Below are 13,338 nucleotides of genomic sequence, written 5' to 3' on the forward strand. Positions count from 1 at the left end.
CCGCGCGGCGCTCCGGCCGCCGGCGGGGCCATAGAGACGGCGTGGGAGACGCGCTGTGCGCATGCGCAGTGCCCGCGTCAGGGGCCCTCCGGCCGCTGTCACGCCTGTGTCACACACCTCTGTCACACACCTGTGTCACACACCTGTCTGTCACATCTGTCCCTCCATCCCTGCATCCCCTCCGTCATCTCCATCACACCATTCTCTCCATCATCTCCATCACAGCATCCCTCCATCATCTCCGTCTCTCCATCATCTCCATCACACCATCCCTTCCACTTCTCCATCACACCATCCCTTCATGACATTGTCCCCTCCATCATCTCCATCACACCATCCCTTCCATCAACTCCATCCCTCCATCATCTCCACCTCACCATCCCTTCATGACATCATCCCTTCCATCATCTCCATCACACCATCTCTCCATAATCTCCATCCCCTCCATCATCTCCAATCACACCATCCTCTCCATCATGTCCATCCCTCCATCCTCTCCATCCTGTCCATCCCTCCATCTCACCATCCCTTCCATCACACTGTCCTCTCCATCCATCCCATTTCCATCACACCTCTGTCACTTTTTCATCCCTTCCATCCCCTCCCAAAGCTGCTCTCCTTCCCACACCCCCACACCCAAATCACCAACAGCTCCATGCTCCGGTGGGGCTGGGCACTTTGGAAGGCTGATCCCTGCAGGGACCCCCCCTCCCCCTTGGGGATGAACAGACCCCAACTTTCCATACAGTCCCTTCATATTTCCATTGGAAATTCGTGTTTATTGCCTTTCTTTGTTTGTTTTTTAAGGGAAAGTGTGCAAAGCTTTGCATTTAATGGTGCTCTGAGATGGGGATCAAACATCTGCCCGCAGTTGCCTCCCTGAAAGGTTGGGTTTGACCCACTGATTCCAGTTTTTCAGGGATAGAAAGCTACTCCTGATTTTTAGTGAAGCCTTGAACTGATCCAAAGCTTGGCACCACCTTTCTGCCTTTACACAGGAGAAAGACCAGAATCAGCTCCCTTTGGGATTAAAAACTTCCCCCAATGCCACTGGAGTCACAGCCCTCTCATTTCCCACAGGAAAAAAGCCAATCCAGCACACCAACTCACATTTTTAGGGATGATAGAGGGACATAGAGTGCTTTCCCCCCTGCCAAAAAAAAAAAACTCCAGTGGAATAAGATCAGAAAGAGACTTAAAAGACACTCATGTAATTATTTATTGGGTTAGAAATATGGTGTGGTTTCCATCCCAAAAAGGTACAAACAGGCAGGAATTGCTGCTCCATTTGCTTCACCTTCCCACTGGTAAAGCTGAACGCAGCAAAAGGCACCTCCTGCAATCCTGAAAACTCCTTAACCTGGATATAGAAACCTATTGCTTGATAAAGAAAACAACCCTGATATTAAAAAAGGCAGCAAATGCATAGTTAGTCTGAAAGCTGGAGTGTCCTGCAGTTCCCTGTCCATTTTCCCCAGTCCCTTAAGATTTTCATGGTAGGGATTGATTTAAAATCTCAATTTGTGAGTGGCTCTGCTGGTGGATTTTTTTTTAAATCAGTAGGAACACTCAGGAATTCACTCCATGAGTTTACATTCAAGGAATTTGGGTGTGTGGGTGAACCCAGGATAGGGTGGATGTTTTATTAATCTGGATGGTGAATTTTTTTTTAAATGAGTAGGAACACTCAAGAATTCACTCCATGAGTTTACATTCAAGGAATTTGGGTGTGTGGGTGCACCCAGGATAGGTCCCCTCGAGGTGGGTGCTGCTGAAGGCTCCAGAACCTTTCTGAAGCAGCAGGAAGGATCCATTCCCAGTGGGGCAACGAGCTGGAAAAGAGGATTTCACCCTATGGGATAAGGCTGGGCAGGATTCCCTGAGAAGAATCTGCAGGTTTTTATCTGTTTGGATGGAGGGAGCTGCCCAGGGCAGGTGGAGCACATCCCACCCTCTCCACCACAGGGTGCATCTCTCCATGACACCTCTGGGGATCATCCATGTGGGAAGGGCTGATGGAGCTGGCAAGAGCCCCACAAAGCCCAGCTGCCCTTCCAGGAGAGGAATCATCCTCCAGAGGATGCACAGCGAGAGGCTGAGCCTCCAATCCTCTCCTGCAGCTCACAGAGAGCTCCTCTCGGGGAACCTCTGCTGGATCTGGAAGGCTTCACACTTCTTGTACTTCATGGTCAGCCCGTACTGAGGGGTGATGTCCACCGGCTCCCCGGGCCGCAGGCTGAAGTGCAGCTGCTGCAGCAGCATGGTGAGGAAGAGGAAGATCTCCCAGCGGCCGATGGTCTCGCCGAGGCAGCGGCGCCGGCCCAGCCCGAAGGCCAGAACCTTCTCACCCTCGGTGCGGTTCAGCTCCGTCCCTGAGGCGCTCAGGAACCGCTCGGGCCTGAAGGCTGAGGGCTCCTTCCACAGCGCCCTGCGACACACAGGGGACACGCCGTCACAGGGGTGGAATAATCATTACGGTGGTATATTACAGTGGTATATTACGGTGGTATATTACGGTGGTATATTACATATAATATAATATACATAATATTATAATGTATAATAGAGTATAATGGTATACATAAAATGATAATATATTATTTATTTTAAAATATAATAAAAATAAAACTTAAATTTAAAATAAAACTTAAAAAGAAAATTAAAGTACAATAAGTTTTAAAAATAAAACAAAATACTAAAAATATATAATATTGATTCCAGTTTTTCAGGGATAGAAAGCTACTCCTGATTTTTGGTAAAGCCCTGAACTGATCCAAAGCTTGGCACCACCTTTCTGCCTTTACACAGGAGAAAGACCAGAAACAGCTCCCTTTGGGATTAAAAACTTAAAAAAGAAAAAATAATTTAAAAAAAACCTCAAATAAAATGTAATATATTATAATAAAATGTAACATAATGTAATAAAATATAATATATAAGAGACATTATATATAATATGTTTTTCCAGATTGCTAAGCAAGATGTATTCTATTTGCCATCTGTATGGCAGCTGTCTTCTATTCAGTGGGCAGTTTCCTTATCTCTTCCACAACCACTCCTCCCTCAGAGGAGACATCTGCTGATAACAGCTATTGAATGTCACAGCATGGCTGATAAGAACTATAACATCCCATTGGGAGATGTGAGCCCAGAGGGAGGAGCCAAGCATTGCTACCCAGATATAATCCAGAGGTTTTGAGACACCAGCACGGCTTTCTCCATGGGATTCCCCAGAGGAGCAGCAGCTGCCTCTCCTTCCACTGGATCTTCAGAGGAAGAATGCATCCTTCTCTACAGGATCCCCCTTGCTCCAACACAACCACCCCTGACACTGCAGGAGGGCTGCAGCCACATTTCCAATGGGACTGCCACCAACACGCTGACCAACAGGGTGTCAGGCTGGATTCTGACTCTGTCTGTGGTGTTTTAGTTTACTGCATTGTTGATTTTATTCTTTTTTTTTCTTCCCTATTAAAGAACTGTTATTTCCTGGTCCCATATTTTTTGCTTGAGAGCCCCTTAATTTAAAATTTATAACAATATGGAGGAGTAGGGAGGATTTACATTCTCCATTTCAGGGGAGGCTCCTGCCTTCCTTAGCAGACTCCAGTCTTTCCAAACCAAGACAGACATATATATATATACATACATATATATATATATATATAAAATATATTATATATATTATATGATATATTATAAAATAATTTGTGCTCAAAGAAATTAAAACCACAGTATGTTTTGTACTAAAGCCAGTGTTAGGCAACAAGCAGTAATAGGCTAAGTGTTAAGCATGGAGATTCCAACACCAGGAAGACACTGTCTCCAGAGATGGATATTTCAAGGGATTTTTTTCATCTGACAAGATCCCAGCAGGAGGCATTTGATAGGCATCATCAATAAGATAATATTCGATGCCAGAAGTTTATGCCAGAAGATTTCCACTTACAGGATTGCAGCAATTATCCGCCAGTTCTGGGAAACGTGGCAGTAAAAAAGAAAAAACTACAATGATATGCTAAAATATGCTAGAGAATAGCCCCTTCCAGAGCCCTAAAGACTGTATAAAACAAACCCCTTAGAAATGACATTTGGAGACCCATGGGGACTTTGGTGCAATAGAAGCCAAATCCTGGGTTCCCCACCTTTCATCACCTGGCTCAGAGTCAAATTGCCTGTAGCTTTTTCCAAATTTATACTTGGATTATTTAATAAATTTCCTTAATTACTAAATTGAAATATTCATTTATAACAGGGTCACGTAACAGTTTGTCCAGTGTCACCCCTGCCATGGCAGGGACACCTTCCACCATCCCAGGGTGCTCCAAGCCCCGTTCAGCTATAGGAATGTGCCCTCTGTTGACAGAGGGACCAAACTATCCTTTTTCTCCTTAAAAAGGAAGAAAGCCCAGAAGTTTCTGTCCTCAATTAGCAAAGAAGGACCTGGGGGACTTCACTTCAAAATTAAGTATAACAAATTGGACAGGAGCCAAAAGTACCACCTAAGCAGCTTACTAGAAAAAGAAGAGAACAAAGAAACTAATTGTTTTTGTGGGGTGTTTTACCAGGGGCAAGAACCTCTTGCACCTGGCTTGGTTTTTCTCTGTAAAGAGTTTTGTTATTTTGCCTTTTATTAAAACTTTCCTGTTTCCAACACTACCACAGAAGCCATCCTGCTCATTTTATGCCTTCTAAGGTAGCTGAGCTATCTTGGGTGTGATGTAGATCTCCAAGAGTTTATGAGACTTGGCTTGTAGAGACCATACATCATCCAGCCTGGCCCTGGACACTGCCAGGGATCCAGGGGCAGCCACAGCTTCTCCTATTCCAGGGCCTGCCCACCCTCCCAGGGAAGAATTCCTTTCCAACATCCCATCCATCCCTGCCCTCTGGCAGTGGGAGCCATTCCCTGTGTCCTGTCCCTCCATCCCTTGTCTCCAGTCCCTCTCCAGCTCCCCTGGAGCCCCTTCGGGCCCTGCCAGGGACTCTGAGGTGTCCCAGATCCCAGCTCCAGAGCAGAGGGTTCCAGCCCTTGGCACTGTGATGGCTCTGACCCCCTGCAATGGGGTCACTGAACAAAACCTCTCCTGGCAGAGAGGAGATTTGCAGCACTGCCTCACTCCAGCACCCAAAAACACCCTTGGCAAGCTCTGGTCCTGATTTACAGCACCAACTCATGTCAGACTCCATCAGCTCAGCCAAGGGCTGTGTTTGCCCAGGCAGACACCAGAGATGGATTTAATTCCATCCATTTAATCCCAGCAGCCAGAGAACCTGCAGCTTCAGCACTGGGATCTGCCAGCAGCCCTTCAAACAGGGAAAATGGGGACCAGGGGGGTTTCCTGTGTTGAATCCTCTCAGCAGAACTTCCCAACTTGCCCCAGTGCAGCTGCTGGGAGGCGCCAGGTGGGATTTAACAGTGTCTCAGCTGGGAATTTCTGCTGGGATATGTGGAATCCTCTCTGCCCCAAGGACAGCACTCCCATCCCACGCTCATGCAAGAGCAGGAGGGATTTCAGAAAGTTTCTGGCCTCTTGGGTGGGGTGTTTGGATACAAACATCTTGAGCTTTGATCCAAACCACCCCATCTGGGAACCCCCTCCTGTATCAAGCCTTAGCTGACTCCCTGCTGGAATGTCTCTGCTGGGAAGCAGAGGAGGGGCAGAATGGGGCTCTACTTTCCAGTCCCCCCATCATTCCCAAAGCTGATTATCAGCAACCACAACACGAGCCTGTGGACTTCAGCAAGGTCACATCACCACGTTTTTCTCCCTTAAAAACAGGAGTGAGCAATTCCCATTGAGCACATCCAGAGCTCAGATCACAGGATCTGCTTGGCAGCAGGATTTTCTGATTCCTGACTACCCAGCAGCCTGAGCAGCACATCAATTATGTAATCCCTTGTGCTGGGGAGCTGCTGAACTGGGGGCCAAGTCAAGCTGGACCAGCTCCATGCCCAGCAGAGCCAAGGCTGGGCTCAGCATCAAACCCACACCGGTTTTGGTCCAATCTGCCCTTTTGTACACAATCCAGTCATTTCTTGGAATGAGGATCAGAGTGATCTGAATGCCAAGAGCAGCCACAGCAGCCTGGATGAGCAGGGAGAGTTTGGGATACTCACTCATCGTGGTTCACTTGCCACTGGTTGATGAACACGCAGGTGTCCTTGGGGATGTAGTAGCCATTCAACACTGTTGCTTTTGTTGTGCTGAAGGGAACGTGAGGGGAAAGAGGAGTTAGAGAAAACCCACAGCTCCTGACAAGCCAAAGCCCAGCGAGTCCTGCAAGGTTTTCATCTTCAAAGCCCTATTTGTGCCCTTAGGACTGGCTAGGAAATACCCCAGACTGTATTCGGGAGGTTTAAGAGTCTTGGCTTCTCTTTCCTCCACCAGAAAAATTCCAGTCTCACTTCACAGCTCATTCCAGATCAGTTGTGATGTGGTTCCTCCCAAGGCAGGAAAGAAAATATAAACCCAGGGGTGTTCTGCCAGCAAAGGTTTGTGGGGTGAAACCACCCTCAAAACAAAGCATCCAACCCCATAAGGGCAACAAGCTGGAATATTTCCCCCTCACAGCCATCAAAAACCCCAAAGAAGGTGTTGGGCGCCCCAGCCCGTACCTGTGAGGGATGGTGAAGGGCATGAAGGAGGAATGCCTGAACATCTCCAGGATGAAGGCCTCCGTGTAGGGCAGCGTGCCCCGGTCCGAGAGGCGCGGCCGCCGCTCGCGCCCGATGGTGCGGTCTGGGGAGGGGGACAGGACAGGGTCAGCACCAGGGCTGAGCACAGAGAGCCCAGAGGGATGTGGGGCAGGGACTCACCCAGCTCCTCATGGATCTTTTTCTGGACGTCGGGGTACAAGGCAACGTACATGAGGCTCCAGGACAGGGCAGTCGTCACAGTGTCAAAGCCTGGGTGGGCGTGGAGTTGGCATTTAGAGACCACAAGAGGACAGGTGAGTGGGTGTTTCAGATTCCACTGCTCCAGATGTTTGCTCCCCAAAAAAAGTGTTCAGGAGGGCACCCAAGAGCAGCTCCACAGACCCAAAGGTGACCATGTGTCCACCCAGCATCTCCATGTCCCCACCCAGCCTCATGTCCCAAAGATCCAATGCTGCCCTCAGAAACATTCCCACCTGCCCCAAAGAGGTCGTTGACGATGTGGATGATCTTCTCATCTGAGAGCTTCACGTGGGCATCCTCCCCAGCACTGTTCTCCTGGCAGTGCTGAATCAGCGAGTCCGTGATGTCCCGGATGTGACCCTGGGGAAGAATGCACAGAATTCACAGAATGACCAGGTTGGAAGAGACCTTCAAGACCATCAATCCAACCCAGCATCAACACCTCACCTAAACCCTACCACCCAGTGCCACATCCAGGCTGTGTTAAACACACCCAGGGATGGGGACTCCACCTCCTCCCTGGGCAGCCATTCCAGAACTTGATCACTCTTTCTGTAAAACACTTTTTCCTGATATCCAACCTAAATTTCCCTTGGTGCAGCTTGAGACTGTGTGCTCTGGTTCTAAGTGTGTAGTCGATTAGAAGTGTGTAATGTCACAGTGTGGAAAACTTAGAGTTTGGGGTTTTAGAATATAGCAATAAATATAGGGCAAGATGGAGATTTTAGGATGGGGGCTGGTTGTTCTTCTTTACCTGCTTCCTTCTTCTTCCTGGGTTTGGGTGGTATTTTGTAATTGGCAATCTTGTAATTAGGTATCATATCTTAATTGAAGAGTTTAGCCGTAAAAGACCTTGTAACAAGAGATAGTTAATAATTTTGTGCCTCGTTAATGAAAGACTGCAGAACTCACTGCTGTGAGACTGTAACATAGATAATAAATAATAAACATCTGAGCCTGAAGGTGAACCACCATCTCAAGTACCTTCAATCCCAACCTCGACAGAGGCAGAAAAAAGAAGCCAAAAACCACCAGAAGGGGACACTTGCAGGCATCTGCACCCACATCCAAGAGCATGTGAGCCCTTACCTTGTCAAAGGTGCTGTAATGCTCCTGCACAATTTTCTGCACAAAGGTGTTGAAGCGCCGGTTGATGTCCTTGAAGGCCTCCAGGGTTTGGCTGGGCAGGTAGCGGAGCAGGGGGATGAAGTCGGCGGGGTGGCTGCCCCCAGCCACCTCCCCAAACTCTTTGCCGAGGTTCACCACGCTGAGCAGCTCCTGGTCCTCGTGCTCGTAGCGCTTGCCAAAGCACATGGCGCAGATGACGTTGGCCACCGACACCACCAGGTACTGGTTGAGGTCAAAGCTCTTCTGCTCCTCCATGACCTGCAGGAACTTGGTGACCAGGTACTCGGCCTCCTTGGAGACGTGCTCCTCCAGCAGGCAGCCGCAGGACGACGTGGGGCTGGGCGCGACGGAGAAGCTCTTCAGGGCGCTCTGGGCCAGCCTCCTGCGCGCTTTCCACACCTCCCCGGAGTCGGGGCTGAACGCCAGGCTCTGCCCGTTGGAGATGTAGTGAAAGCTGTAGAGGTCTGGTCGGCCCATGAAGTCCTCTCCTTGCTTGACCAGCGCTTGGCGGATGGTGTCCAGCCCGCTGAGCACCAGCACGGGCCGTGTCCCGATGCGCACCTCCATCACGTCCCCGTAGCGCCGGCTCAGCCGCGTCAGCGCCAGGTGCGCGTCCGTGCGCAGCTCCAGCACGTTGCCCAGCACGGGAAAGCCCCGCGGGCCCGGCGGCCGCCGCAGCCCCGCGGGCACGGCCGCCCGCAGCCGCTGCACCAGCAGCAGCAGCACCGCGCACAACGCGGCGGCCGCCAGCAGCGCCTCGCTGGCCGACACCGCCACGGGGCTCCCCAGCGGCCACATGGCAGCAGAGCTCGCTGTCACCGCCGCCTCCGCACGGACAGCCCTAAGGGAGGGAGCGCAGTGAGGGAGAGCCGGAGCAGCGAGGGAATGAGCGCTGGAGGGGGGGGACAGGGACAGGGAGTGACAGCCCCATAGCAGCCCAGGGGATGGAGCTGCTCCTGCAGCACCGGCAGCACAGGCTGGAGTTCTGTGAACGGTCCAAACACACCCACCCATCCCTTAAGGGGAACCTCAACCCGTCAGAGACTTTGCGGCACCCCTTTCCCTGCACCAGACCTTTAGAGTGGTGTGCAGAGCCCTCAGGTGCAGAACTCTCAGGGTTAGGAGCTGGGGCTGGTCTCTGGGCTGAGATATCTGCAGGTGTTCCTGTCAGGGACAGGGAGTGACAGCCCCATAGCAGCTCAGGGGATGGAGCTGCCCCTGCAGCCCCGGTGGCACAGGCTGGAGATCGGTGAATGACCCAAAGGCACCCACTCATCCCTTAAGGGGGATCTCAACCCGTCAGTGATTTCGCAGCACCCCTTTCCCTGCACCAGACCCTTAGACTGTAGAACCCTCAGGAATAAACCAAAGGTGGGTGAGGAGCTGGGGCTGGTCTCTGGGCTGAGACACCTGCAGGTGCTCCTGACAGGGACAGGGAGTGACAGCCCCATAGCAGCTCAGGGGATGGAGCTGCCCCTGCAGCGCTGAGGGTTTCCAGCAGCACACGCTGGAGATCTGTGAAGGCTCCAAACACACTCACCCATCCCTTAAGGGGGCCTCAACCCATCAAAGATTTTGTGGCACCCCTTTCCCCACAGAAAACCCAAACCCCCACTGGCACAGCCGTGGCTCCTGCCCAGGCAAGGCAGTCCTGTAAAACAAGGCATGGAAAACTGCAGCTCAGCAAATCCCAGGGAAGCAGAGGAACAGCAGCTGCTCCGTGAATGTGGTTCCAGGACTACCAGACCCATCAGGAGTCACAGCCAGGAGGATGGATCTGCTGGCCACAGTATTGGGGACTTGGGGATGTTACAGAGCTGCTCTGTGAGAACACACAGCTCACTGGGTGAGCAGAGGCACCTAAATGTCACCTTCCTGGTCCTATACCCACGTTCAAACCCTCCCAAAACACAGAAGCTGACCTCAGCCCATCATAGACTTTGTGGCATCCCTTTCCCCGCAGCAGACCTTCAGGAGAGCAAAGATGGGTTAGGAGCTGGGGCTGATCTCTGGGCTGAGACACTTTGAGCAGTGACAGCACAAGACAGGAGCAGAGCTGGGCTTCACTTGTGATCCACAATTGCCACACTTTAGGAAACCACTCACATTAAAAAGCACGGGTTTTGCCAGCCAGGAGTGAAAGGAATAGGTCGCCCAACTTTTTGTCTACGTGCCAGGGAAGCAAAGGTGCTCTCAACCACAGGACCTTTGTTTCATCCTCAAAGTTTTTTTCCAGAGCACTCGGCTAGAGGAGAGCTGATCCTGATTTGAGTCACCGAGCCAGCACTCCCGAGCAGTGCCAGGGATCATCCCTGATCGAACCATGGCATGAAAAATAACCCTGCCTGCAGCGGGGGCCAGCGGGGTGGGTGCATCCCGCTCCCGGCTCTGTCACAAACCATGGAATCACAAAGTCGCTGAAGTTCGAAGGGACTCCTAAGGATCACCGAGCCCACCTCTCTGCTCCTCACAGGAAGAAATCTATCTGAAAGCCCCGAGCAGGGCTGGGAGGAGGTTGGCTGTTAAATCCCCCCTTCCCTCGGGTTTGGCAGGGTTCCACAGGCACCCACGGGGGAGATTCCAGGGGGGCTCTGGTGACCTCGCAGGCAGCGGGTGCAGCCCAGCCGGGACCCCTTCCCAGCCCTCGGCAGCGCCACGACCCGCGAAGGGAGCGTTACCACCAGGACCCCCCAAAATCACCTTCCAACAGGTGGGGGAGGATGCTCCTGGGATCGGAAAGGTAGGACAGCGCACGGCGGGGCTGTCCATCACCCAGGGGTGCTGGAAGAGCCCTGCCAGTCCCAGTCCATGGCGGTGCGGGCTCTCCGGTACTCACCTCGGTAGGAACGGTGCGGAGCGGCGGGAGGGGCCCGGTCCCGCGGCAGGTGCCCTCTGCCCGCCGCTCCTGCTTTATATGCATCGCCCCGCGCGCTGATTGGCCAGACCGCCTCCCGTCACGTGACCCCCAACTCCCCAAGAACACCCCGGACCCCCCCCCCCCCCCATCCCCCCAATCCCCGGTTCCCCCCATTGCCCCGGGGCTCCCCCCACGCGTGGGGTGCGGGACGCCCGCTCCCTGCGCATCCCTTAGCGGGAGGCTGCGAGACGGGCATGGGAGGGTCCGGAAAGGGAGAGGGGGTCCAGATAAGTCGTGGCGTGGGGTGCGGGGGTGTCGGTGCCGCCCGTGGGTTCCAGCCCGGGGCGGGCATCGCGTGCGAAGAGGGCGGGATGTTTGGGCAAACCCGCACCGCCCCGGTCACTCCAGTCACGCTACCGGCAGGATCTTAAAGGCGCCGGTCTCGAGCCCCGCTGCTCCCCAGGATCCCCCCGGGGGCCGGCCGGGCTGCCCCGCTCGCCCCCAGACCCAGAGGGTTCCGTCCAGCCCCGGTGCCCGCAGCCGCGGCACATTCCCGGAGCCGCGGGGACAGCGGCAGCGTGGGAAACCCGCCCCGGGCGGCGCGGTGCGGGCCGGGAGGGGGGGACTGGCGGGTTCGGCTCCGCGAACACGCGGGGATGAGCGCGGACCGCTCGCCGCGGGGTTCGGCCATCGCTCATCCCCGTCCCGCCGCCGCTGTGCCCGGTGCAGCAGAGCGGGGCCACCGGCTCCGCGCGTGTCCCCGCACCTCGGGCTGCGGGACCGCCACACAGCTCCGCAGGGACCCCGCGGGGACGTGGGCGGCGGGGCAGCCCCGGGGGTCACGGCCCTGCCTGCCCCGGCCCGGTTAAAGATTGTCCAGGTTCGCGTGAGAAGCGGCAGTGCCCTGTGTCACCTCTGTCCCCTGGGACAGGGCCACCCGAGGGGCGAGGTGGGGCTAGCATGGGGCACAGGGTGCAGCCGGAGGGAGGCGGGCACGGATGGTGCAGCCGTGGTGGATGCCGGGGGTCCGAAGGGGGGCTCGGGCAGAGTTCGGAGCCCCCAGCCCCTCTCCCCGCGGGGTGACAGGCCAGGTCCTGCCCTGCAGCGAGGACAAGGGGCACCAGCCCGCTCCCCAAATCTGTCCCCTCCGCCCTCACCCTTGTTGCCAGCCCAGCCGCCACGAGGTGGGAGATAGGCCAGATAGGGGGGATCGGGGGTCCCGCCCCGCCGGGGGGTCCCAGGGCTGGCATTAGGGACATCGCGTGCGAAGGGGCTCCGGCCAGACCCGGGAGGGCCGTCCTGGTCACTCGCAGTCACGCTACGGGTGGGTGGGGGGGGAAATGGTTTTTAAAGGACCAGGGCGGTGGCCTCCCGTCCAGGAGCCCGGCCCGGGGCCAGGGCGGCGCCGGAGCAGCTCAGCATCAGCTCCCCCCACGGCTGGCTGCCGGCTGGGGAGCTTGGAGGGAGCCCCCAACACTGGGGACAATCGTCGGTGTCAACAGCGGTGCCCTCTGCCGCAGGAGGCTGCATCACCTGCGAGGGTACGGCACTGCCCATGTCACTTGTGTCCCCTCGAGAGGACACGGCCATCCCAGCCCTTTCCAGCCACGAGGAGAAGGAGACAGGAGAGCGCCACCTGAAATGTCCCGTCTTAGCGCCAGGTGACACGGAGCGGTGCGGGGCTGCTGGCCACAAATGTCACAAATGTGCCCACGGCTGGGGACACTTGTCAGGGCGTCCATAAAGCCCGGCCGGGGATGGCTCTGGCAGCTCGTACAACACCGGGCACAACGCTCTGTGTGTCTGTCCGAGCGCTCCCGCACGGAGCCGCATCCGTGTGCGGGACAGGCTCGGGGCTGCCAACCCCTCCGTGTCCCTCGGGCGTGGGCACGGGCTGGTGCCACGCACGCCGTGCCACGCGTGCCTGCGGGCACCGTCACCGTGCCGCTGCCGCCTGTCCCCGCACGCACAGCCCGGCGCCGCGGGGTGGTGACACACGGAGGGGACAGCGACACCCAGCAGGGACAGGGGGCTGGCAGCGTTCCTGGGGATCCGCGGGCTCAGCGAGGGGCGGCGGCCGGGGCTGAGGGTGCTTTTGGGGTGTTTTTGCGGTGTGAGGCTGCCTGGCAGCAACTGTTAACGCTGCTCTCATCAGGTGGCACCCTGCCCTCGCACGGCTTGGCAGCCACGGGGAGGGATGGGACAGGCTGGAAGAGGGTCCTGGGGAACCTCTCCGGGACTCTCCTCACTTTTCCCAGAGTTTTGGGATGCGATAGATGAGGATTGGATGTGTTCAGCATCAGCACAAGGTCTGAAATGCTGCTGGGGAGGGCGGGGGGTCACTCAGCCCCCCAACCCCACCCCATGCAATGGGTCCGGGTGGATCCGTAGGGATGGAGGATCCAGCCTGCTGGACGAGCCCTGCTCCTGCAGCCTCCCTCCCCAACAGCAT

The 13,338-nt window shown here is 55.2% G+C and overlaps 1 protein-coding gene across 1 annotated transcript; it reads right to left on the reverse strand.

The window, feature by feature from the left end:
• Positions 1 to 1,201: 1,201 nt before the first annotated feature.
• LOC131561708 (cytochrome P450 1A4-like) lies at positions 1,202 to 11,437 on the reverse strand. The gene is made up of 7 exons (XM_058811079.1): positions 11,304 to 11,437; positions 7,991 to 8,870; positions 7,135 to 7,261; positions 6,821 to 6,910; positions 6,620 to 6,743; positions 6,122 to 6,208; positions 1,202 to 2,428 (listed from the first exon to the last, which is right to left on the reverse strand). The coding sequence occupies exons 1-7, from the start codon at positions 11,435 to 11,437 to the stop codon at positions 2,122 to 2,124; spliced, it is 1,749 nt and encodes a 582-aa protein (XP_058667062.1). The 3' UTR covers positions 1,202 to 2,121.
• Positions 11,438 to 13,338: the final 1,901 nt, after the last annotated feature.

Source organism: Ammospiza caudacuta, chromosome 10 (assembly GCF_027887145.1).
Source record: "Ammospiza caudacuta isolate bAmmCau1 chromosome 10, bAmmCau1.pri, whole genome shotgun sequence".
NCBI lineage: Eukaryota > Metazoa > Chordata > Aves > Passeriformes > Passerellidae > Ammospiza > Ammospiza caudacuta.